The sequence below is a fragment of the Pantherophis guttatus genome, chromosome 12 (genome assembly GCF_059756535.1).
Source record: "Pantherophis guttatus breed Tessera chromosome 12, ASM5975653v1, whole genome shotgun sequence".
Lineage (NCBI taxonomy): Eukaryota > Metazoa > Chordata > Lepidosauria > Squamata > Colubridae > Pantherophis > Pantherophis guttatus.
The window spans coordinates 23,023,963-23,051,197 of NC_142074.1; the positions used below are offsets into that span (position 1 = coordinate 23,023,963).

At 44.4% G+C, this 27,235-nt stretch overlaps 1 protein-coding gene across 1 annotated transcript in view; it reads right to left on the bottom strand.

Moving 5' to 3' along the window:
• Positions 1–27,235, bottom strand: part of AFF2 (ALF transcription elongation factor 2) — a 287,858-nt gene that overhangs the window by 46,478 nt on the left and 214,145 nt on the right. Inside the window, exon 9 of the mRNA XM_034438607.3 lies at positions 17,488–17,525. Coding sequence (XP_034294498.2) covers positions 17,488–17,525 — 38 coding nt within the window. The remainder of the gene's footprint in view (positions 1–17,487; positions 17,526–27,235) is intronic.

Consider the following 27,235-nt stretch of genomic DNA (forward strand, 5'->3'; position numbering starts at 1 on the left):
TCTTTCTTTCTTTCTTTCTTTCTTTCTTTCTTTCTTTCTTTCTTTCTTTCCTTCCTTCCTTCCTTCCTTTCTCTCTCCCTCCCTCCCTCCCTCCCTCCCTTTCCTTCCTGATTTACTGTTGACAATGACTAGATTCTCAGGAGACAATGAACCATACATTCATAGAGGAATTCCTTGACATTCTTATTCTCACCTCAGTGCTTAAAAGAGATCAAATTGGCCAGTACAAAAAACAGAAAACAATTGCAACAAGACCAACCATCCAGGCCAAGGTTTTGAAGGCAACCATCTTCACCTCGGTTGAGCCAGAGAATAGAACTGGCCCACTGCATGCACCATCTTAGCAGACCAGCACCCAGTGGGCAAATCCAACAATAAAATGGTGTGAAATCGCCTGCCTTCCATTTGATGGCCTTGTTTTGTCTCTCTCCTCCTGAGAAGATGCCAAGATCATCTCTCTCAGCTATGGATCTGCTAACCTCACTTCATCTCCAGATGTTGCCATTGCAGCAACTCAAGAGTTGAGGCCCCTGCTGGTCTTGAAGGACCTTCCTCTTCATCATGGAAAGACTTTGGCCTGCGGCTCAAACAAGCCAGGTCTTTGGAGAAAGCCTCTCTTATGCTCTTGAGTCACGGTGGCGCAGTGGTTAGAGTGGAGTACTGCAGGCTACTTCTGCTGCCTGCTGGCTGCCTGCAATTTGGCAGTTCAAATCTCACCAGGCTCAAGGTTGACTCAGTCTTCCGTCCTTCCGAGGTGGGTAAAATGAGGAGCCAGATTGATGGGGGCAAGAGGCTGACTCTGTAAAGGGCTTAGAGAGGACTGGGAAGCACTGTAAAGCGGTATATAAGTCTAAGTGCTATTGCTATTAAGCTGGAATCTTTATGTATGAGGATTGATAGAGATCTTTTTTCCTTGCAGAAGGAAACAAACAAGCTCAGCATCCGAGCCTCGTCTCTCAGCCTTGAACTCTTAAATGCACAAAAGCATCCAAGCCTCCACTTACAGCAACTGTTAATTATCAGTAGCTCAGTGAGCATCTTGTTAACCTGTGCCACGTGTAGGCAACTATCTCTCAGGCGGTGTTTTTCCCTCCAGAACTATTTGCAAACATTACTGTTTGCAAAATGAAATGTACAAGGAGCTCGAGAGCTTAGCCCTGTTCTGAAGAGCAAATTCTGCGACGGATAAGCAGATATAGGAGAATAAAACTCCACTTGCATTTATTTTCACTTCTGTCTTATCTCTCTGCTTATAGAAAAGATTTCCAGCTGGAACAATAGGTGCATGTAGATTTGTTGATAAGGGGACACGGTGGCTCAGTGTCGGATCGAAAAGTCGGCTGTTCAGCGGTTCGAATCCCTAGTGCCGCGTAAAGGGGTGAGCTCCCGTGACTTGTCCCAGCTTCTGCCAACCTAGCAGTTTGAAAGCACGTAAAAAATGCAAGTAGAAAAATAGGGACCACCTTTGGTGGGAAGAAAACAGCGTTCCGTGCGCCTTTGGTGTTTACTCATGCCAGCCACATGACCACGGAGACATCTTCGGACAGCGCTGGCTCTTCCGGCTTTGAAACGGAGATGAGCACCGCCCCCTAGAGTCAGGAACGACTAGCACATATGTGCGAGGGGAACCTTTACCTTTAACCTGTCATCTTGTGGGATTTGGGCATGGCTAGTCTAGTGAAGAGAAGGACTAGGGGAGACATGATAGCAGTGTTCCAATATCTCAGGGGCTGCCCCAAAGAAGAGGGAGTCAAGCTATTCTCCAAAGCACCTGAGAATAGAACAAGAAGCAACGGGTGGAAACTCATCAAGGAGAGAAGCAACCTAGAACTAAGGAGGAATATCCTGACAGTGAGAACAGTTAACCAGTGGAACTACTTGCCTCCAGAAGTTGTAGATGCTCCATCACTGGAGGTTTTTAAGAAGAGACAAATGGACAGACATTTGTCTAAAAGGGCATTAGGTTTCTTGCTCGAGCAGTGGGTTGGACTAGAAGACCTCCAAGGTCCCTTCCAACTCTCTAAATCTGTTATTTTATTATTTCCAACTTTATATTTTACCTGCCTCATTCTTTCACGGCACATGCAGTTTAGAATACATAACCCCATATGTTGTTTTTTTTTCAGGTTATTCTCTGCAAAAAAAGATGTCAATATAAAAGACAATAGCTTAAGAGCCTAATAAAGATTTTACCAGATTAGTTGTCTGGGTTAACACAACCGATGTTTTCTTGTTGAAGAAAATTAATCCTTAATGCTCGGTTTAGATGAATGCAATATTTGGAAATAGGGACATTCCAACTGTATAAAACTTTGCTTTCCTGCCTGTGGCTATTCTGGTTAAACTTAAGACACACAATAAAGCTGCATTTTTTAAAAAATGGTATCCATATCAAAAGCCTGGAAAAGTCTTTAGAAACTGTCTGACCATCTGCGCCTGCAATTCCCTGCCAAAACTGAAAACCACAGTTCGCTTGCTTCTAATTGCATATTTTACTCTCTCTCTCTCTCCCTCTCTTTCTCTCCCTCTCTTTCTCTCTCTCTCCCTCTCTTTCTCTCTCTCCCTCTCTTTCTCTCTCTCCCTCTCTCTCCCTCTCTCTCTGTCTCTCCCTCTCTTTCTCTCTCTCTTTCTTTCTCTCTTTCCCTCTCTTTCTCTCTCTCTTTCCCTCTCTTTCTTTCCCACTTTCCCTCTCTTTCTCTCTCTCTCTTTCTCTCTCTGTGTCTTTCTCTCTTTTTTCTCTCTCTTTCTTTCTCTCTTTCCCTCTCTTTCTTTCCCTCTTTCCCTCTTTCTCTCTCTCTCTTTCTCCCTCTCCTTCTCTCTCCCCCTCTCTTTCTCTCCCTCTCTTTCTCTCTCTCCCTCTCTCTCCCTCTCTTTCCCTCTCTCTCCCTCTCTTTCTCTCTCTCTCTTTCTCCCTCTCTTTCTCTCTCTCCCTCTCTCTCCCTCTCTTTTTCTCTCCCTCTCTCCCTATCTTTCTCTCTCCCTCTCTCTCCCTCTCTTTCTCTCTCTCTCACTTTCTCTCTCTCTTTCCCTCTGTCTCTTTCTTTCTCTCTCTTTCCCCCTCTCTTTCTCTCTCTCTCGTTCTCTCTCTCTCGTTCACTCTGTCTCTTTCTTTCTCTCTCTTTCTCTCTCTCTCCCTTTCTCTCTCTCCCCTCTCTTTCTCTCTCTCTTTCTCTCTCACCCCTCTCTCTTTCTCTTTCTCTCTCTTTCCCTCTCTCGTTCTCTTTCTCTCTCTCCCTCTCTTTCTCTCTCTCTCTTTCTTTCTCTGTCTCCTCCTCTCTTTCTCTCTCTCTCTCGTTCTCTCTCTCTCTCTCTCCCCTTTTCTTTCTCTCTGTCTTTTTGCAACAGATTAATGGACACCCTCCTTCAGAATAAATAAATGCCTCTTTTCCTTCAGTTCACATTTGTTAGATTTCCACCTTACAAAGGACTGGCTGACATCGAAGGACTAGGGGTGACATCGGAGGTGGTATTCAGCCGGTTCGTACCGGTTCGTACCGGTTCAGCCCACTGGCCCTGGCTCTATGCCGTCCTATTTAGGAATGTTTGCAAGGCCAGGCGCATATGTGGAAGGCATGCATGAGAGCAAAGCACATGCGTGAAAGGCCGGGCATATGCACAGAAGGCGCGCATGTATGTGAAGTAAGCATGAGTGTGGCAAACTGGTGGTAAGAATATTGGAAATCCACTGCTGGGTGACACGAGTTTTCCAATATTTGAGGGGCTGCCCCAAAGAAGAAGGGAGTCAAGCTACTTTCCAAAGCCCCTGAGGGCAGGAGAAGAAGCAATGGGTGGAAACTCATCAAGGAGAGAAGCAACTTAGAACGAAGGAGAAATTTCCTGACAGTGAGAACAATCAATCAGTGGAACAACTTGCCTCCAAAAGTTGTGAATTCACCAAGACTGGAGGTTTTTAAGAAGAGATTGGACAACCATTTGTCTGAAATGGTGTAGGGTTTCCTGCCTAAGCAGGGGATTGGACTAGAAGACCTCCAAGGTCCCTTCCAAGTCTGTTATTCTGACTTGGGCAGCCCTCTCATTTGACGGTGGAAATCTGCATGGATATCCCAATTTTCTATGTCCAGCTTAAAAGCCTTCCAAATTATCCTCCCACACCTCCCCAAATAATTGTGAGGGGTTTTTTTTTTTTTGGGGAAGTGCAGAAGTCTATATCGATCTTAAAAGCTTTAAAGTCACACCTTCCTCGCTCTTTTATACGTAACCTGTGTGGAGACATCACACATGTTGATATTTTATCCATTCCAGTCATTTATCGCAGCGTGCATTCATCTGCTTATTTTCCTTCGAGAGTCACTTTAGGTGCATATTTAAATTTTTCATCTTGTTAATTTATGCCAGCTGATGTTTAAATTACAGGCTTGGAAGAGAGCTGAAGTAGCAAATGTTTGCAAAAGTGCTCACAGCGCAAATCTTGAACGTAAGCAGTCAGATTTGGCTTCTTTCAACCATTCAGAATAACGTAGCTAAGATGCAATGGAATATATATATATATATATATTTTAAAAACCCTCATATTTAGGAAGAAAAAAACCCCATAGTACCAATATTTGCAGCCTTGAATAACTATAAGATCCAAAATCCTGCGTCTGATATATATTGGTGTTCTTCTGGGTCAGAAGGATGCCTGTTATGGTTGGGACAATCTTTCTTAGCCATCAAATTATTTATGGTTGGAGCTTAACTGGTAGAACTTCTAATTGGATGAGAGACAGACCAGGTTGGGTTGACTTACGGCCAACCTAGGAGTCAAGCTATTTTCCAAAGCCCCTGAGGGTAGGAGAAAAAGCAATGGGTGGAAACTAATCAAGGAGAGAAGCAGCCTAGAACTAAGGAGGAATTTTCTGACAGTGAGAACCATTCATCAGTGGGACAACTTGCCACCAGAAGTTGTAAATGCTCCAACACTGGAAGTTTCTAAGAAGATGTTGGATAACCATTTGTCTGAAGGGGTGTAGGGTTTCCTGCCTAAGCAGAGGGTTAAACTAGAAGACCTCCAAGGTCCCTTCTATTCTGTTCTGTTCTGTTCTGTTCTGTTCTGTTCTGTTCTGTTCTGTTTGTTCCGTTCCGTTCCGTTCCGTTCCATTCCGTTCCATTCTTATTCCAGTCTCTATTCTATTCTATTCTATTCTATTCTATTCTATTCTATTCTATTCTATTCTATTCTATTCTATTCTATTCTATTCTATTCTATTCTATTCTATTCTATTCTATTCTATTCCATTCCATTCCATTCCATTCTTATTCCAATTTCTATTCTATTCTATTCTATTCTATTCTATTCTATTCTATTCTATTCTATTCTATTCTATTCTATTCCATTCCATTCCATTCCATTCCATTCCATTCCATTCCATTCCATTCCATTCCATCAAAAATGGGGAAGGAGCAGTCCTTAATAATCTGCTGAATTGGGCATCTTAAGGTTTCTTATGATTGATTGTTCTACTTCTTCCGGTCCATAAAATCCAGTAGCTATTGATAAGTCCCAGATGGCCCAGTCTTGATTTATAACCTGAATAACAGAGTTGGAGGTCTTCTAGTCCAACTCTATACCATTTCTGAGATCTTCGTGAAGTTGAAGGCCACCAAGAGAAAAATGACCCACATGAGTCCTTCTCTTTATCTCTCACCTACCCTCAATGATTTCAACTTTGGGTGGCTTCTCAGCTCCTTACTCCTGGGATCGCCATCTGAGAAGCTGTTTGGGACCCAAATCATTTTACTTGTATCCAGGAGTGAAATTCACTTATCTTCACTACAGGTTTGCAAATGTGAGCATGCACGCCTCCTCCATGCATGCACAGAGCCTTTTGCGCATGGGAAGAGGGTCAAAAATGGGATGTGATGACGTCCAGGTGAGTGGGCGGAGCCTCCCACCGCTGGCGCTACCGGTTCGCCCAAGCCGTACAGAACCGGCTGAATTTCAGCACTGCTTGTATCCCTTATTGAAAGGAAGTTCATGGGATTAACACGGAGTCTCCTGCCCCTAGGCCAACAACCCATCCAAATATTAAGGAATTTTTGTAAAAAAGAAAGAAAGCTCATTGGGATATTTAAAAAGCAGCGACAGAGAGCAAAAGTGAGAACTTGCCAACTACAGCTAATCCAAGATTTTTATTTTGGAAAAAAAAAAAAAAGAAAGTATTTTGACTTCCTTCAGCCAACTTGTTTATAGTTCCTGCAATGAAATTTTAATTTTGTGCTCTAATGAACACAAATCGATCCGGGCTCCGTGTTGGCAAAACTTACGATGGCTGTATAATTGAGAGAGCTGCATTAAAAAAAAAAAAGAAAGAAAGAAAATCATAAAATTGTAACCAAGTGCCAAAACATTAAATGTGTAAGAGGGGAGGCCAACACAGAAAACAGCACCACCTGCCATAGTTGGTGGAAAAAAAAACCCAAACAGCATTTGGGAGCCCCTGAGAACAAGATTGCTAGCATTCTTTTCCTGAGCTTGGAGAATTATGTGGATCACTAAGACCTGAGAAGATATTTTATATTTTCATTGTTAAAAAGAAATCAGAATATTATTGAAGCTGGCTCAGTCTGCCAAGGAAGAATAATATGTGCCTCCTTATTCTTTCAAATAAGGATGATCCTTTCACTGGAAAATTCATCCAATTAAAGAATTTGCAAAATTCAAAGGCAGAAAATGTCCTGTTCTTGAGGGCATCGTTGGTCATCTCTAGGCTTTCCCTAGGCTTCCCCTGGGCTCCAAGATCACCGCAGATGGGGACTGCAGCCAAGAAATTAAAAGACGCTTGCTCCTGGGGAGGAAAGCTATGGCAAATCTAGAGAGCATACTAAAAAGCAGACATCACCCTGCCAACAAACGTTGGCATATAGTCAAGGCGATGGTTTTCCCAGTTGCAATGTCTGGCTGTGAAAGCTGGACCATAAGAAAGGTTGAGCGCCAAAAAATTGAGGCCTTTGAACTCTGGTGCTGGAGAAGACTCCTGCGAGTCCCTTGGACTGCAAGGCGATCCAACCGGTCAGTCCTAGAGGAAGATCAACCCTGACTGCTTTTTAGAAGGCCAGATCCTGAAGAGGAAACTCAAATACTTTGGCCACCAAATGAGAAGGAAGGTCTCACTGGAGAAGAGCCTAATGCTGGGAACAATTGAGGGCAAAAGAAGAAGGGGACGGCAGAGAATGAGGTGGCTGGATGGAGTCACTGAAGCAGTTGGTATGAGCTTAAATGGACTCCAGAGCATGGTAGAGGACAGGAAGGCCTAGAATCATTGTCCATGGAGTCACGATGGGTCAGACACGACTTCACAACTAACAACAACATTCTTTCAAATAAAGATGACCCCTTCACTGGAAAATTCATCCAATTATCAGAAGAATGAGACCCTACTGCAAAATTCAAAGGCAGAAAATGTCCTGTTCTTGAGGACATGGTTGGTTGTCTCTAGGTTGTCCCTGATCTCAGACCTTAGCCAGGGACAGGTCGTGAAGACACACCTGCTTTTGTTGATGTTGTTTAAGATGGGGCTCATTCAACCCAACCAATTATCCCCCTGGTGAGATTTCCTCCCAGATAAAATTGGAGAGGGTGTAGGATTTGTGGGAAGCTGCTGAGTTGTCAGGAGCAAATGTCCAGTAGCAGTCATTGAGTTCAAAGCATAGAAGAGTTTATTGTTGCTACCTATACACCAGAATCTAGTTCAACTAAAAGCCAAGTGCTAAATTAATGCTTGAAAAGTTCAATGGAATTCAAGGGGAGCTTGATGGGTCTCTTATGGTAACGCAAGGACTCTAGACTGATGATGTATTTAACCCCGCCTTCCAGCTCAGCCTGTTCTTTCTCCCACATGAGTGTCCAATTTACTAGAGATGTCTTCCTGGAATTTACCACCACTACTTTGACAGGCCAATATTTTTACTGACGTACATTCCATGAGTGTTGCTGCTGTTTCAATGTCCTACAAAGTCCCCAGGATTCTTACAAAGAATCCTGTGGTACATTACAATGGCTATACCTAGCTGCTCTATGTGAATCAAACTCTGGTTCTCTTCTGTTGTACTTGAAGAGAGGCCCTGGCTAAGGACTACCAACAGGTTGCATAATTTACAGGAATGTTGTCAATGGCTATCTCTCGGAACCTGTTACACGAAGCATTTTACTGCCTCATTTTCTCTTAACAGGAGAGTCAGACCTGCAACTGAGAATTTTCCTAGGAAAACGAATTAGTGTTGCAAAGATCATTAGCTACCTCCTTTCCTTTCCTTTCTTTCCTTTCTCCTTTCCTTTCCATTCCTTTCCTTTCTTCTCCCTTCTCATCCCATCCTCTCTCCTCTCCTCTCCTCTCCTCTCCTCTCCTCTCCTCTCCTCTCCTCTCCTCTCCCTTCTCATCCCATCCTCTCTCCTCTCCTCTCCTCTCCTCTCCTCTCCCTTCTCATCCCATCCTCTCCTCTCCCTTCTCATCCCATCCTCTCTCCTCCCTCTCCTCTCCTCTCCTCTCCTCTCCTCTCCTCTCCTCTCCTCTCCTCTCCTCTCCTCTCCTCTCCTCTCCTCTCCTCTCCCTCTTCTCCTCTCCTCTCCTTTCCTCTCCTCTCCTCTCCCTTCTCATTCCATCCTCTCCTCTCCTCTCCCTTCTCATCCTATCCTCTCTCCTCTCCCTTCTCATCCCATCCTCTCTCCTCTCCTCTCCTCTCCTCTCCTCTCCTCTCCTCTCCTCTCCTCTCCTCTCCTCTCCTCTCCTCTCCTCTCCCTTCTCATCCCATCCTCTCCCTCTCCTCTCCCTTCTCATCCCATCCTCTCTCCTCTCCTCTCCTTTCTCATCTCATCCTTTCTCTCTCCTCCCCTCCCCTCCCCTCTTCCCTCCCTCTCTCTTTCTTCCTCCTTTCCTTTCATTCTTCCTCCTTTCCTATCATATCCTCACTCACCAGACTCTGCATACATGGGGACGGGTACCTCTATTGTCAGGTTACTAAAGGCAATGGCACATTTTCTTTTTTATTTTATCCATCTGACAAATTGTGGGGAGGCTATAAAAACAATTTGAAAGCAAAATATTCCAAATACGCTCTTCTACCAAGCCAGAATGGTAGCTAATGAATTTGTTGCATGAATGCACAGACAGATTGGGAGCTGAAGCTGGGCTGGCCAGCCTAACACGGCCCTGGCACCAAGCAGCCTATCTGTACCCATACAGGGTTTCCTCCAGAGTATATTCTCATCCAGAGGTGATTTTCCAATAAAATCAGCTTCAATTATTGCTAGAATAGGAGCAATCCTGGCGGGAGGATAAGAGGCAATTCAGCCGCTGGAAATGCTGCATGAAGGAAAATTAACCTTGCTGAAACATTTAGCAACTTCTTCTCTTTCTTTCACATTAATTGACCCCAAGAGTGGAAAGAAGCAAGCAAGGAGGGAGGAGGCAAATGAGAGAACATCTACATGTATGCCATGTGCATGCATAAGTATTGAATCTCATCTCTGTATATCTCTATCTCTACCCCCTGTCTTTCTCTATCTCCCCATCTCTCGATCATCTCTCTATCAATCTCTCTCTCTCTCTCTCTCTACCTCTCTCTCTCTCTCTTTATGTATCTCTCTCTCACACTCTATGTATTGCTCTCTCTCTCTCTCTCTCTCTCTATCTATCTATCTATCTATCTATCTATCTATCTATCTATCACTATTTATTTATCTGTATTCTATCTCTCCCTCCTTATCAATCATCTATCTATCATCTATAGATGCTCTATTGCTGTATCTTTGTCTGTCTGTCTGTCTGTCTGTCTATCTATCTATCTATCTATCTATCTATCTATCTATCTATCTATCTATCTATCTATCTATCTATCTATCTACTATTGCTCTATCGATGTATATCTATCTATCTATCTATCTATCTATCTATCTATCTATCTATCTATCTACTATTGCTCTATCGGTGTATCTATTGCTACCTCTATCTATCTATCTATCTATCTATCTATCTATCTATCTATCTATCTATCTACTATTGCTCTATCGGTGTATCTATTGCTACCTCTATCTATCTATCTATCTATCTATCTATCTATCTATCTATCTATCTATCTATCTTCTATAGATGCTCTATTGCTCTATTGCTGTATCTTTGTCTATCTATCATCTATCTATCTATCTATCTATCTATCTATCTATCTATCTATCTATCATCTTCTCTCATCTCTCATCTATTGCTCTATCACTGTATCTATATCTATCTATCTATCTATCTATCTATCTATCTATCTATCGTCCATCTATCTATCTATCTATCTATCTATCTATCTATCTATCTATCTATCTAATCTAATCTATCTCCCCAGCTCCATATATGAATAAAATTAAAATCACCAAAGTTGTTTAATATTGGTATGGAAAGGAAGATGGTCTTCAATCTCTATGGTTTTTTTTTCTCTCTCTCCCAAGGGAGCCCTAACAAACCTGATGCCTCTTCAGAAGGATGTAACCAGAATAGTGCAAAAGATATATGTTTGTTTTATGAAATCGTAGTCAACGTCCCCTTTAATTTCCTTTGCTAATGTTTCCTAGGGCCTCCCCTAGTTTTATTTCTTGTTCTCGCCAATTTTATCCTGCTTTTGGCTAACGCAGACATGTTCTTTAAGTCCAGGTTATCTCTTTTCAGCCTCTTACAAAAGAGCTCCCCTCGTGTAGATAAGATCAATACATGCTCTGGGATGGCTCATGTGACTTTAAGGGATAAAGTGGGGGTCGTAACATTGCCCATTACTTCCCAGCAACTTGCAAAGAATTGGACAGATTCTTCTCCCAGTTTGCTTTCTTTTTTAATCCTCTGCAAAGGCATCCATTTTCTTCCTTAACTCTTTCTAAGTTTTCTGGTTTCCCAAATAGCTCCACCTACTCCCCCGCCCCCAACAAACTTCAATTGCCTTAGCTAGCCTGGCGATATTATGCCAAGGGAAATGTACTTTTGTGACTGTGGAGAAACTAAAAAGAAAATGAAATCTAGACACAATCAAATTTGCCTGTGTCTGTTCTGCCCCTTCGGGTAATTTTGCAATTCTCTCCTTAATTATACCAGCATCTAGAGCTATAATATGTATAATTGCAAGGCAGTTACATTTAAAAAAAAATTTTTTTTTTAACAGAACTGTATAATAGAAGAAAATCCGTCAGCTAAGAAATACCTGTCAATATCATTTCTCTCTCTGTCAGTCTTCTATCAATCTATCTATCTATCTATCTATCTATCTATCTATCTATCTATCTATCTATCTATCTATCTATCGCTATCTATATCTATCCATCTATCTATCTATCTATCTATCTATCTATCTATCTATCTATCTATCTATCTATCTATCTATCTATCACCTACCTACCTACCTACCTACCTACCATCTATCCATCCATCCATCTGTCCATTTATCATCTATCTATATCTGGTATGATTAGAGATAGAAGAATCAGCAAAGTAGTTAATTTATGGATCTAATGTTGAGACATTTATATATAGAACAAGGAGAAGGAGAAGGAGAAGGAGAGGAAGGGGAAGAGGGAGGAGAGAAAGGGGAAGAGGGAGGAGGGGAGGAGGAGGAGGAGGAGGAGGAGGAGAAGAAGAAGAAGAAGAAGAAGAAGAAGAAGAAGAAGAAGAAGAAGAAGAAGAAGAAGAAGAAGAAGAAGAAGAAGAAGAAGAAGAAGTATTAGTAGTAGTAGTAGTTATGTAAAGATTTGCATAAATTTTTCCTCACACTGAGGATTGTCTCATCACAAGGTCCGAAACTCCAGCTATCAGAAAATAGTCTTCCATTTCTAGCATGCTGCTGGGAAGCTTATGGTATGAGAATGTTCTGCCAACAATCATTGAAATACACAGTAAAACCCTGAAAACATTAACTCCTAGTGTTGGGGAGGAGAAATTCAAGCAACAGAGGCCAACCTTCTGTTCAACACAGGAATGCCAACTAAAGCCTCCTTGACAGATGGCGGTCTATCTTCTGTGTGAACTCTTCCAGGGTTGAGGATCCCACCACTTTCCTAGGCCTCTTAATTCTTTTGTTGAGCTTCTCTTAAGAGTTAGGAAAGGTCTCCAACTGGACCGCAATTCAGAAAACAAACATAATGCCCAGTCAACCAATCAGCAAAGCAACGGAGACGTTGAGGGGGTCTTTGGTGCTCTCGGAGCTTGGTTGTTTCCTTCCAGATGTTTCATTACCCAAACTATGTAACATCATCAGTGCTAGAAGGGAGGAGGGGGAGGAGGGGGAGGAGGAGGAGGAGGTGGGGGATGATGACAATTGTAGGGTCTTTGATGCTTTCTGAGCTGGATTATTTTCTTGCAATTTCATGACCCAAACTAAACAACATTATCAATGCTTTTTATCTACTCTTGCTAATCCCAAGCAAGGTTTCCACGACTGGAAAATAAAAAAAGGGATTCCCGATTTCCCCCAAAATTTTGAATAGGATACAAAACGCGAGCAGCATCCCGATTTCAGACGAAGGTGCGCAGACAGGTGGGAAAATTAACCCCTTCACGTTTTGACATCAGTTCAACTGGCAAGCTCTTCTTTCAACCTTCTTTCAGGTTGAAAAGCCACAAGTTTCTGGGGGGGGACAAACGAGGCCTTCACAACACACAAAACGGGACTTCAGCTGAAAGCCACCGAGTCAGCAAAAAGTGTAAGAGCAAGGAATATGTGTGTGTGTGTGTGTGTGTGTGTGTCAGAGGTGGGTTTCAGCAGGTTCTGACCAGTTCTGGAGAACCGGTAGCGGAAATTTTGAGTAGTTCGGAGAAACGGTAGTAAAAATTCTGACTGGCCCCACCCCCATCTCTTCTCTGCCTCCCGTGTCCCAGCTGATTGGGAGGAAACGGGGATTTTGCAGTAACCTTCCCCTGCCACGCCCACCAAGCCACACCCACAGAACCGGTAGTAAAAAAATTTGAAACCCACCAGTGGTGTGTGTGTGTGTGTGTGTGTGTGTGTGTGTTTTACAGTATGGACAACGGAGAAGCTTCGTTTCATCTTTCCTGCCCGTCCCCATCTTGTAACAGATGTCAACCGCAGTTAAGATCAGCTCCAGTTGTGACTGTGCTGCTTTTAGCCAACAGCCATTCGTAGTGGCAAGACGCATCCCATCCCATACGTCTTCATAAGAGAGCTCCCTTTTAAAAATGTATGTGATCAGTCCCATATGTTAAGAGGAATATGAACATCCGTCACTCACGGTGGCATCGGAAGTGACTAAATGGTGCCGAGTGGAAGCAGAGACACATTAATATTCAAGGGGAATCTCTGGTCGTGTTGGGGAAATAATAGAAATGTCAGTCTTTTCAAAAACAAAGGGGAAAAAAAAAACCCCACCAATCACCAAACCCACCCTAGCATAGCTTCCCTCTGTGGATTGTTTGCTTTACAATACAAAAAAAAAAAAAGTTTTGGGAAAAGCACAACAGTTTCAGGCAGGAATAGAGAAATCTTTGAGTTGCTGAGATTCAGTTCACAGAATGCAAACTTCGTTGGCACCGGGTGGGGAGAGGGTGGGGGTGGGGGTAGTTGGGAAGCAGGAAGTCAAGATTTCCAATGGAGCTTTTCCAACTTAAATTATTATTATTATCCTTCTCAACTTTTCTACTACCTTTTCTTAATGGTATGTTATGATTATATTACTTTGTTGTTTGTATGTACATTGAGAGCTTATGCACCGGAGACAAATTCCTTGTATGTCCAATCACACTTGGCCAATAAATTCTGTTCTGTTCTGTTCTGTTCTGTTCTGTTCTGTTCTGTTCTATTCTATTCTATTCTATTCTATTCTATTCTATTCTATTCTATTCTATTCTATTCTATTCTATTCTATTCCATTCCATTCCATTCCATTCCATTCCATTCCATTCCATTCCATTCCATTCCATTCCATTCTTTTCTTTATAATTCTACTCTACTCTACTCTACTCTACTCTACTCTACTCTACTCTACTCTACTCTACTCTACTCCACTCCACTCCACTCCACTCCACTCCACTCCACTCCACTCCAGTCCACTCCACTCCACTCCACTCCACTCTTACAATTCCTATTCCTATCCTTATCCTTATCCTTATCCTATTCCACAAGTATTGAAGCTAGGACAACCTTCATGGAGGTCTGGGCCCAACTTCCAGGAATATCATTTGAGACACAAATGACAAGGGTCAAATTGTCACACTGAACTCTCCAGAGAAGTTGGGAAAACAGAAAAGAAGAGGATGACCAACATCAACATGGATTTAACTCAATTACCATGGCGATAGGAAGAACTTGTTGGAGACAAATTGTCCTGGAGAAAATCTACTTGTGCAATCATGAAGAGTCAACACCAACTCGATGGCACATCATCAATCAATCAATCAATCAATGAATCACTAAATCAATCAATGAATCAACGAATCAACAAATCAACAAATCAATCAATCACCTCTGCCAAATTTTAGAACTACAGCAAAGCAAGGAATGTTAGTTAGTTCTTTTTTTAAAAAGGTAAAGGTTCCCTTTGCACATATGTGCTAGTCGTTCCTGACTCTAGGGGGCAGTGCTCATCTTTTATTTATTTTTATTTTATTTGTTTAAATTTCTATACCGCCCTTCTCCAATGTAGGACTCAGGGCGGTGAACAGCCAAAGTAAAAACAAGACATACATACAAACATACAAAGTCTAAAAACTATTTAAAATAATTAAATAATTTTGGCCGTAATTAAAACATTCCAATTTAAAATCCATTTAAAATTTGACTCAAGCCAGCCCAGCTAGTTGGAATAAATGGGTTTTCAGGGCCCGACGAAAAATCCGGAGGTCTGTTATTGTACGTAGCTCTGGGGGGAGGTTGTTCCAGAGGGCGGGCGCCGCCACAGAGAAGGCTCTCCCCCTGGGGGTCGCCAGCCGACATTGTCTGGCGGACGGCACCCTGAGGAGGCCCACTCTGTGGGAGCGTACTGGCCGGTGGGAGGCTATTGGTGGCAGAAGGCGGTCTCGTAAGTACCCCGGCCCTAAGCCATGGAGCGCTTTAAAGGTGGTCACCAACACCTTGAAGCGCACCCGGAAGACCACCGGAAGCCAGTGCAGCTCGCGCAGGAGAGGTGTCACGTGGGAGCGCCTCGTCGCCCCCAAAATCCCCCGCGCGGCCGCATTCTGGACCAGCTGGAGCCTCCGGGTGCACCCCAGGGGGAGCCCCATGTAGAGAGCATTGCAGTAGTCCAGGCGGGAAGTGACGAGTGCCTGAGTGACTGTGCGTAGGGAGTCCCGATCTAGAAAGGGGCGCAACTGGCGTATCAGGCGAACCTGATAAAAAGCCCCCCTGGCCACGGCCGCCAAATGATCTTCTAACGACAGCCGTGCGTCCAGGAGGACGCCCAAGTTACGAGCCCTCTCCGTGGGGGCGAGTGATTCGCCTCCAATAGCCAGCGATGGCGTCAGCTGGCTATATCGGGACGCCGGAAGCCACAGCCACTCGGTCTTGGAGGGGTTGAGTTGGAGCCTGTTTCTCCCCATCCAGGCCCGCACGGCCTCCAGGCACTGGGACATCACTTTAAGGGCATCATTGGGGTGGCCTGGGGTGGAGATGTACAGCTGGGTGTCATCAGCGTACTGATGGAACTCCACCCCGAAGCCACGGATGATCTCACCCAGCGGCTTTACATAAATGTTGAACAGAAGGGGCGAGAGGACCGACCCTTGTGGCACCCCACAAGCAAGGTGCCTCGGGGTCGACCGCTGCCCCCCTGTCAACACAGATTGCGACCGGTCAGAGAGGTAGGAGGAGAACCACCGCAAAACGGTGCCTCCCACCCCCAACCCCGCCAACCGGTGCAACATGATACCATGGTCGATGGTATCAAAAGCCGCTGAGAGGTCTAACAGGACCAGGATAGAGGAGCAACCCCTATCCCGGGCCCTCCAGAGATCATCCACCAATGCGACCAATGCCGTTTCCGTGCTGTGCCCAGGCCGGAAGCCGGACTGGAGCGGGTCTAGATAGACAGCTTCATCCAGGTACCGGGGAAGCTGTTGCGCCACCACACTCTCAACAACCTTCGCAATGAAGCGAAGGTTGGAGACTGGACGATAGTTAGCCAAAACAGCCGGATCCAGAGAAGGCTTCTTGAGGAGGGGCCTCACCACCGCTTCTTTCAAAGCGGCCGGCAGGACCCCCTCACTCAAAGAAGCGTTAACAATCTTCTGGAGCCAGCCTCGTGTCACCTCCCGGGAAGCCAGTACCAACCAGGAGGGACACGGGTCCAATAAACATGTGGTCGCGTTCAGCCGTCCCAGGACCCTGTCCATGTCCTCGGGAGCCACAGGATCAAACTCCCCCCAGATAACACTCTCAAGACCTGCCTCAGTCATCCCGTCTGGACATACCCAGTCAGAGGCCAGCCCTTCCCGAATCTGAGCGATTTTGTCATACAGATACTGCACAAAATCCTCAGCTCGACCCTGCGTTTCAAAGCCGTTTCAAATCTCCGTTTCAAAGCCGAGGAGCCAGCGCTGTCTGAAGACGTCTCTGTGGTCATGTGGCCAGCATGACTCAACACCAAAGGCGCACGGAATGCTGTTACCTTCCCACCAAAGATGGTCCCTATTTTTCTACTTGCATTTTTTACATGCTTTCGAACTGCTAGGTTGGCAGAAGCTGGGACAAGGAATAGGAGCTCACCCCATTACGCTGCAGTAGGGATTCGAACCGCCGAACTGCCGACCTTTCGATCGACAAGCTCAGTGTCATACCCACTGAGCCACCGCATCCCTGGTAGCTCTTTTTTAGGACTCCCTAAAAACATTATTATCGGTTCAGTCGTAGTTAACCAGATGTTCATACTGGATTTGGCCCTTCTGTCTACCTATTGAGTCCTTCCTAGCTGCCTTCCCTGTTTCCCCGAAAATAAGGCCTCCCCTAATAATAAGCCCAATCGGGCTTTTGAGCGCATGCGCTAAAATAAGCCTCCCCCCGAAAATATTTCACAGCAGAGCTGGAAATCAGGTAAGGTGGCAAGAGGAGCCCCATCTTGCTCCACGCACCCCAAAATAATAAGACCTCCTCAAAAATAAGGCCAAGTGCTTATTTCGGGGTTCAAAAAATATAAGACAGGGTCTTATTTTCGGGAAAACATGGTAAGCAGATGTGCATGTTTATTCTTCTTCTTCAACAGCTATTCACAGATATCTAATAATCTAATATCTAATAAGGTTGATATTCATAGGTGCCACGTATTATTTTATGCAAAGATTGGGGCATGCCATCCACGAGAGACTGATAAACTAAGGTTATTCTTGTTGACTGTGTTTTTACCAGGATGGTCATTCTTTTTATTGCAAACAACCACAGAATAGCCTCACATACTTATCAGGTCAACTGTCACTGGCTGTGGGATTTTGATTGGCTCTCTTTTTCCCGAAATTCAATAAATTTCCACCCTGCTCTTCCTTTTTCAATGAGTTTTAAAAAACAACAAAAAACACTTACTTTGCAGGAATGTTTCGAGGCTTTGTCTTCTCTGCGGTCTATGAATTAAAAAAAAAAAAACAAGAAGAAAAAGAAAGAAGGAAAGTGAGAGAACAGTTAGCAAACCATAGCCAAGAGGAACCTTTTGGAAAGGGGTAATGCAAATTACTCTTGGTAAAGAAGACCATCTATTTCAGAGAACAGAAAATCATCCCAATGATGGATCTAGCCATAAATTAAACAGAATTCAAGGCGGGAGAAGAAACAGTTTATCTATTGCATTGAGCTGTGCTTATCTTTCTGTCTGTCTGTCTCTCTAGGCAATCTTCCTTCCTTCCTTCCTTCCTTCCTTCCTTCCTTCCTTCCTTCCTTCCTTCCTTCCTTCCTTCCTTCCCTGTCTGTCTCTCTAGGTATCCTTCCTTCCTTCCTTCCTTCCTTCCTTCCTTCCTTCCTTCCTTCCTTCCTTCCTTCCTTCCTTCCTTCCTTCTCTGTCTGTCTCTCTAGGTAACCTTCCTTCCTTCTTTCTTTCCTTCCTTCTCTGTCTGTCTCTCTAGGTAATCTTCCTTCCTTCCTTCCTTCCTTCCTTCCTTCCTTCCTTCCTTCTCTGCCTGTCTCTCTAGGTAATCTTCCTTCCTTCCTTCCTTCCTTCCTTCCTTCCTTCCTTCCTTCCTTCCTTCCTTCCTTCCTTCCTTCCTTCCTTCTCTGTCTGTCTCTCTAGGTAATCTTCCTTCCTTCCTTCCTCCCTCCCTCCCTCCCTTTCTTCTTACCTACCTATCTTTCTCGTCTCTCTCTCACTCTCTCTCTCACACACATAAACACCTCTCATCTATCTATCCACACACACACACATATATACACACATGCATAAAGATGTACATGTACATAATGTACATATCATATGTACATGTGTATATACTGTGTTTTCCCGAAAATAAACCCTCCCTTGAAAATAAGCCCCTCTCCCTAAATATTTAAGCGCATGCACAGCTGGTCCCCGCCATTTCGTCTGCTTAGGGTTAGGGAGACAGAGCTGGAAATCAGGTAAGATGGCAAGAGGAGTCCCGTCTTGCTCCACGTGCCCCAAAATAATAAGACCTCCCAAAATAAGGCCAAGCACTTATTTTGGGGTGCCAAAACATATAAGACAGGGTCTTATTTTTGGGAAAACATGGTAGGTGTACATGTATATGTATATATGTATGTATGTGTATGTTGGATAGAGAGATGATAGAGAGAGAGAGATAAGAGGAAGTTTGGTAGGTAGGTATATATAATACACACACACACATAAATATAAAGTACAGATATATAGAAGAGCCTTGGTGGCGCAGCAGACTAACCTACTATTAAAGTAGCACTTAGCTGCCAGCTGCCTGCAATTACTGCAAGTTCAATTCTCACCAGACTCAAGGTTGATTCAGCCTTCCATCCTTCCGAGGTAGGTAAAATGAGAACCCAGATTGTGGAGGCAATAAGCTGACTTTGTATAAAATAGAACACCACTTAGGGCCCCCCCAAAAGCCCTACTAAGCAGGTATATACAAAAGTATGAAGGCTATTGCTTAATGCATTGTAAGTCTCCGGAGAAGGGCGGCATATAAATCGAACTAATAAATAAATAAATAAATGTGTGCGTGTGCGTTTGTGTATGATTTATATGAATAAGTCAAGGAGAATTGGATGTAAATTGCATTTCCCTGATTGTTCTATTACAATTACAATGCAGCGTGTTGCAAAGTGCAACACGCTGATCCAAACCGATTCACTCAGAGCAATTTCCACAGCAATGAAATTAATATTAACTTCACTACTTGTTGGCCTTAAACAAGATCGGGAAAAAATTATAAATATCATTGACAGAGAGCCGGGCAGCTTTTTCCCTCCAAGCTGTTTCGATTAGCCAGCAGCTAAAATAAGAGCACAAGATGGCCAAATGTTCAGATCAGTTTTTCCTCTTTAAACCCTTCTGAGAAAAAAAAAAAAAAAAAAAAACAAGCTCTGAATTTTCTAAATGATGCACCATCCAGGGCTTTCCATGCTGCTTTAGTCATCAAACCTGGTTCAAGGATTTTTAAGAGCACCCCCCTCCCCCGTTATTAATATTATTATTATTGCTGGGATCCATTGATCTGTGTACGGTCCATTTATCATTCATGAAAAGACCTGGTGATCTTCACAGTATATTAGAAGAAACAACTCAGATGATCTGTCAACGGCCTTCTCATTCCTGTTTCTCTCTACAGGGACTTTCATCTCCTTCCATTCTTCTTGAATTAAAATGTTGCTAAGCAACACCGCTGGGGGCACGGATGGCGGAAAGGCGAGACTCTATCAAACTGTTTAAGCGACTGGAGATTTCCATGTTGATGCTTTCATGCATATATACAGAGAGAGAGAAAGAGAGAGGGGGGAGAGAAAGAGAAGGAGGGAGAGGAGAGAGAGGGAAAGAGAGTGGAGAGAGAGAGGGAGAGGGAGAGGGAGAGGGAGAGAAAGAGAGGGAAAGAGAGAGGGAGAGAGGAGAGAGAGAGGGAGAGAAAAAGAGAGAGGGAGAGAGAGGAGAGAGGGTGGAGGGAGAGGAGAGAGAGGGAAAGAGAGTGGAGAGAGAGAGGGAGAGAGGAGAGAGAGAGGGAGTGGGAGAGAAAGAAAGAGAGGGAGAGAGGAGAAGGAGGGAGGGAGAGGAGGAAGAGGGAGAGAGAGGAGAGAGGGAGAGAGAGGAGAGAGAGAGGGAGAGAGAGAGGAGAGGGAGGGAGAGAGTGAGTGGGAGAGGGAGAGATAGAGAGAGAGAGAGAGAGAGAGAGAGAGAGAGAGAGAGAGTCTTTAATGGCATCTTCTGCAAAATGTTCTGAATCCAAATTTTCTGCCGAGGTGACGTGCCTCTGCCGTGTTTTCTATTCTTCTCCTGGCTTTGTTAACAGAGAGCACAGGGCATCCACAAAGATTACAGGGAGGGCTGAGAGGGAGAGAAGAGTCTGCCTCTGTAGAGAACCAGGAAAGGCGCGGGGGGGGGGGGCGGGGGGCGGGGGGAGAGGCAGACCTTCCTTAGCACTGCTAAGACTGTGCCACCAGATGGAGGTCCTTGGCCTTGCATCATCCCCAAAGGATCTCATTTGAAGCAGCTTTCCTAGAAATAGAAATAAGAGGTAGAGATAGAGACAGAGAGATGATAGATAGAAATAGAGATAGATAGAGATGGATAGATGATAGGTAGATACAAGATAGATAGATAAAAAGTGATTTTGGATAGATAGATAGATAGATAGATAGATAGACAGACAGACAGACAGACAGACAGACAGACAGATAAATAGCTAGATAGCTAGATGGCTAGATGATAGCTAGATTAAGTAGATAACTAGATAGATTATATAGATAAGATAGATGATGACAGTTAAATAGATGATAGACAGATAGACAGATAGGTGAGGGATGGATAGAAGATCGATAGATAGATAATAGATAGATAGATAGATAGATAGATAGATAGATAGATAGATAGGTAGGTAGGTAGGTAGGTAGGTAGGTAGGTAGGTAGACAGACAGAAACAGCAATAACACTTAAACTTATACACTGCTTCACAGTGCTTTACAGCCTTCTCTAAGCAGTTTACAGAGTTAGCTTCTTGCCCCCAACAATCTGGGTCCTCATTTTACCCACCTCAGAAGGATGAAAGGCTGAGTCAACCTTGAGCCTGGTGAGATTTGAACTGCCAAATTGCAGCTTGCTGGCAGTTAGCAGAAGTAGCCTGCAGTACTGCACTCTAACCACTGCGCCACCGCAGCAGGTAGGTAGGTAGGTAGGTAGGTAGGTAGGTAGGTAGGTAGGTAGATAGATAGATAGATAGATAGATAGATAGACAGATAGATAGATAGATAGATAGATAGATAGATTCAGAGAGAGGGGAGAAGTGGCACAAAATCATAAAAACTTAAAGGAATCCAACAATTATAACTACAACAATGATAGGACCTGCCTTAAAGCAATCTTAAATAAAATAAAATAAATAAAACAAAATAAACCTTATCTAAATACAAGAAGTAACGGTTGGACAATCACTAAAGAGAGATCCAACCTAGAGCTAATAAGGAGAAGGAATTTCCTGACAGTGAGAACAATTCATCAGGAGTTGTAAGTGCTCCAACACTGGAAGTTTTTAAGAAGAGATTGGACAAACATTTGTCTGAAACAGAATAGGGCCGTGATGGTGAACCTATGGCATGCGTGCCACAGGTGGCACGCATAGTCATATCAGTGGGCACACCAGCTCAGGTCCTTTTTCATTTTTCAGGCCTTCTGAGCCCACCAGAACTAGGGAAACAGGCTGTATCCTGCCTTGGGGCTTGGGGTGGGAGTGGGGAAGGCCCGTTTTTTTTCCTCACCTGTTTCCAGATCCTCTCTGGAGGATCCATCTGGGGAGGATGAAAACAGCCTTCCCCACCCACCACCTTCTCCTAGAGAGGCTCTGGAGGCTGGGGACAGCAAAAAAGTCACTTCCTGTCCAAACTGGAGTTAGGAAATGGCCTATTTCAGGCATCCGGAGGGCCTCCGAGCGGGTGGGGAAGGCTGTTTTCGCCCTCCCCAGATGCATAAAGAGGATCTGGAGCCAGGTGAGAAACGGGCCTACCAGGCCATCACGTGCCAGGAGCGGGGGGTGGGGAGGGGGGTTGCACGCACATGCGCAGGGCGGGATGCATAGAATTATGGGTGTGGGCACGCGTGAACCTCCCCTGCCCCCCCTCCTGGCACACGATGGCAAAAAGGTTCACCATCACGGGTATAGGGTTTCCTGCCTCCGCAGAGGGCTGGACTAGAAGACCTCTAAGGTCCCTTCCAATTCTATGATTCTACGTTCTATGTTACTAATCAGAAGGCATATGATCTTTGATGAAAAATACTTTGCAAGACTCAGCGTTTCCCATTCAGCAACAGTGAAAGTGAAATGGGGAGATAACACTCTGAAGGACAGACACCCGCCTGAAGTGATCCCTTCGGACGTTAACAGAGTGACATACACCGGCTGCTAATTTCGACTCTCAAAATGTGCATTAAGATAATGAAAGTAATTGAAAAATGGGGAGCAGCTTGAGATAGGCAATTGGGCCACTTTGCTGGGTAATTTCCGTACAGTTTTATCTTTATGGTGATAGGTTCCTGTCTTTCCTCCTCTCTCACATCAGCTTCGAGGGAAACACTGTTGTGATAGGATTGTCCCAAAAATTCTGTGGGGTGACTTCAGCGGAAAACACAACTCCACAAACTCAGCAAGACAAATAAAACTGAACGCATGTCCTCTCCTGAGAAAGCCAACATTCTCTGCAATGAACACACTCTTTAAAGAGATCATCATCTTCTTTTAAGGAAAAGGTAAAGGTTCCCCTCGCACATATGTGCTAGTCGTTCCCGACTCTAGGGGGCGGTGCTCATCTCCGTTTCAAAGCCAAAGAGCCAGCGCTGTCCAAGGATAACTCCGTGGTCATGTGGCCGGCATCACTCAACGCCAAAGGCGCAAGGAACACTGTTACCTTCCCACCAAAGGTGGTTCCTATTTTTCTACTTGCAGTTTTTACCTGCTTTCGAACTGCTAGGTTGGCAGAAGCTGGGACAAGTCACGGGAGCTCGCCCCATTACGCGGCACTAGGGATTCGAACCGCTGAACTGCCAACCTTTCAATCCCACCCCACTCCTGGGGGAAGGATATTGCAAAATCTCCATTCCCACCCCACTCCTGGGGGAAGGATATTGCAAAATCCCCATTCCCACCTCACTCTGGGGCCAGCCAGAGGTGGTATTTGCTGGTTTTTCCCGAACTGCTCAAAATTTCCGCTACCAGTTCGCCAGAACCTGTCAGAACCTGCTGGATTTCACCCCTGCGACTACCTCTTCCAATGTGAAACCTTTTTGAAGAGAAGGAGCAGATAAGCTCCATCTGAAGAGGACAAGGGAACAACCCAAGAGGACAAGGGAACGTGTTTTTGAAGACTCCCCCCCCGACTGTCATTTGACAGCTGTGGTTTGTGTGTCTGTTCCTGCTTGACGAGAAAAGAGAGCCAAGAGTTAAAACCTGTTATCAGCAGACACTGGTGCTCTGAGCTGACACTCACTTAGTTGCCCTTAGATTCTCCTTTATGATCAAGCTCTACTTTATTGAACTTCTCCGGGGAATTCAGAGCAGTCCTCCTGCCTCTCTTTCCTTCTCTCAATCAATGGAGAATTCTCCAGCGAGAAAAGGCGAGGGGAAGGGGAAAAAAAATGACATTGCTGCGTGAGAGATGAAGAGAGAGAGAGAGAGAGAGAGCTTTGCTGGCTGTTATCGACATAAAAAAGCTTTGGTTATAACATTCCTACGAAGGGCTAGGGAGCTTTGTTTTTGTTCCTGGTTTCATTTATTTATTTATTTTTAAAAAGGCAGCTTATTTCCCCCACAATCTGGGTCCTCATTTTACCTACCTTAGAAAGGATGGAAGGCTGAGTCAACCTTGAGCCTGGTGAGAATTGAACTCGCAGTAATTGCAGGCAGCTGGAAGCTAAGTACTACCTTTTAATAGTAGCATTAGTCTGCTGCGCTACTCAGGCTCCTGAGTGGTGCAGGAGCTTAACAATACAGTGTCTTTTCCTGTTGGCGTTGAACGTAGCTGTTGTCTACGTGGGATCTAACCTTCAGGGTCCTCAAATAAGCTAATTTTGGTTTCCAGGAAAACCACAAGGTTCGTGGTCTTTTGCCCTTCCCCAAAATTTCCAGGTTGAACTTCGACATGCTCAAAAAAAAAAGAAAAAGAAAAAAAAAAGAATTTCTGGGACCTAATCAACATTTCTTCAGATGATTCAGCTCCTTGCTAGCAAAGCAAGAGGACTTCCCCTTTTAAAAAGGAATTTATTCTATTTATAGCGACATCATTATCCCTAAGCCTCCAATGAAGCTCAGTGGCAAGTAAACAGCTTTGCATTCAAATACTCTATCAAAGTTTATTGATAGTTGGTTTCACTCTCATCCATCTGATTTGTCCCCCATCTCCCCCCCCCAATCGCCTTGAGGAGCTGACCTTGTTCTCCTTGTGTGTTCACTATTGATGTCAGGACTGAGAAATGGCTTCTCAGCGCTTCTACTGATAACACAATAAATAGGTTGTGTGTTTCTCTTGTCTGGAAGGTAAACAGGTTTTTTTTTTAAGAGAGAGAGAGAGACAGAGAGAGAGAGAGAGAGGGAGGGAGGGAGAGAGAGGGAGAGAGAGAGGAAGGGAGAGAGAGGGGGAGGGAGAGAGAGAGAAAGACGCAGAGAGATAGAAAGACAGATGCAGACTGAGAGACAGACAGAGAGAGAGGGAGAGAGAGAGGGAGGGAGAGAAAAAGAGAGAGAGAAAGAAAGACACACACACAGAGACAGAGAGAGGGAGAAAGACACACAGAGAGAAAGACAGAGAGAGAGAGGGAGGGAGGGAGGGAGAGAGGGAGGGAGAAAGAGAAAGACGCAGAGAGAAAGACAGAGGGAGGGAGGGAGAGAGAGGGAGGGAGAGAGGGAGGGAGAGAGATGGAGAGAGAGAAAGACAGACACAAAGAGAGAGACAGAGAGAGAGAGAAGGAGGGAGAGAGAGAAAGAGAGAGAAAGAAAGACAGAGAGAGGGAGAGGGAGAAAGACACACAGAGAGAAAGACAGACAGAGAGAGGGAAAGAGAGGGAGGGAGGGAGGGAGAGAGAGAGGGAGGGAGAGAGAGAGAGAGAGAAAGAGAGAGAGAGAAAGACAGAGAGAGAGAGAGAGAGACGATAGATACAAGGGAGTGAATGGGGAGAGGTTGTTATTGAAAGGTGAAATTTAAGATGGTTTCTTTTTTTCAAAAAAGGATGGTCTTAATTGCCAAAGAGCTAACTTTTAAGCAGAATTAAACACACACACACACACAAACTGTTGGCTGCAGAAATTCCCTCCTCTAAGAATTTAAAGAGAAGCAGCATTTAACCTCCCATATGCAAAGCCTCCCGGCGTTTAAATAATTCTTTTTGTTTTGTTTTGTTTTTTGTTTGTTTGCAATTATCCAACCCAAACAGAGCAACGATAAATAAATAAATATTCCGAGTCGATCGCTAACCTGCAGGAGGGTTTTTTATGGAAATACGATCTGAGGGCCACATGTGTAAAAGACGATCATGTAAGCACAGCAGAGGAAGAGAGAAAAGGGGCAGATTTTTTTTTTAAAAAAAAATGCACTCCCGCCCTCCGTTCTGCCAAAAATGCAGAAAACAATGAAGCGAACCAACTGAGGGGTATCTGAAGTTCCTGTGGTCCAAAAGCCAGCAATGTGCTTTAAATTAAGGGCAGACATTTCAAAGGTTAAGAGGGCTGTTTCTTAAAGCAGAAAGCAGAACAAAGAAGCGGAGAGAAGGAGGGGGGAAAAAATGGGAAGCCGTTATTGCTAAAAACACCAGAATCTGCTACACTTAACTGGGACCCAATAATAATAATAATAATAATCTTCTTAACCCAGCAAGAAAAGGGTTTGAGTTATTCCTGCAAAGAATGTTGTAAGGCCGTGATGGCTTATGGCATGTGTGCCAGAGGTGGCATTTCTGTGGGCACACGCACTGTCGCCAGATATTCTTCTGGTTTCTGGCGCATTGGAAGCTGGTCTTTGCAGGTGCCGGAGTGCCAAAAAATGTCCTGAAAATGTCCTGGAAAACAGCTTGGAAAATGGCCTAAAAAACGGGCCCAAAAATAGGCAGGCGTGTGCTGGCCAGTTGGTTTTCGAGTTTCCAGTGCTCTGGCTTGCGCACATGGATGTGCACGCATGTTCCTGTTTGGGCACTCAGTGCCAAAAAGCTCCGCCATCCCTGTTGTAAGGCATTGCTTTTCAGCCATGGATGGTGGGTCTAAGAAACTCACTGTCTGCTGCGTCGATTACAACATCAACACAACGTCCGCAAGAGGTGCTAAGGGATCTCCAAGCTGACTAAATGGGACACGCCAGGAACTTAAGACATGTGAAAATATCCCTTCGGATTGCTGCTGAAGGCTTCTTCGGTTTCGAAGTATGAAATTTCCCATCAATCAGCTTTTGCAAACCCTTGGAAGGGTGCTACAAACCATCAGAAGGGGGATGGTAGTAACCCATGGAGGTGAGATTGACATTGGGAAAGGAGTGGAGATGCTCACCTTACAAAGCTCTTTTGACTTGCCCGTCTTGTCTATTTTGACCCCTCCCAAAGTGTCAAAAGACACTTTTTCACAGCATGGGAGAACACAAACTGGAAATTTGAGAAGGTGAGTGAGTTTAAGGTAAAGGTATGCGCTAGTCGTTCCCAACTCTAGGGGGCGGTGCTCATCTCCGTTTCAAAGCTGAAGAGCCAGCGTTGTCCGAAGACATTTCCGTGGTCATGTGGTCGACGTGACTCAACGCCAAAGGCGCATGGAACGCTGTTACCTTCCCATCAAAGGTGGTCCCTATTTTTCTACATGCATTTTTTTTACATGCTTTCAAACTGCTAGGTTGGCAGAAACTGGGACAAGTCACGGGAGCTCACCCCATTACGCGGTGCTAGGGATTCGAACCGCTGAACTTCCGACCTTTCGATCGACAAGCTCAGCATCTTAGCCACTGAGCCACCGCATCCCATTTGCCCTTTATAAACCCCAAGCGAGGTTTATTAAGGGCAAATGATGCAAATGGGATTGTCTACTATTTTTTGTGCTTTTTCTTGGATTTGCAGGGAATGGGGATGTAGGACAGTTCTGCTGATGGCCTCTATTTATCTTTTTAAATATGTAAATTTTAATCTGTTTTT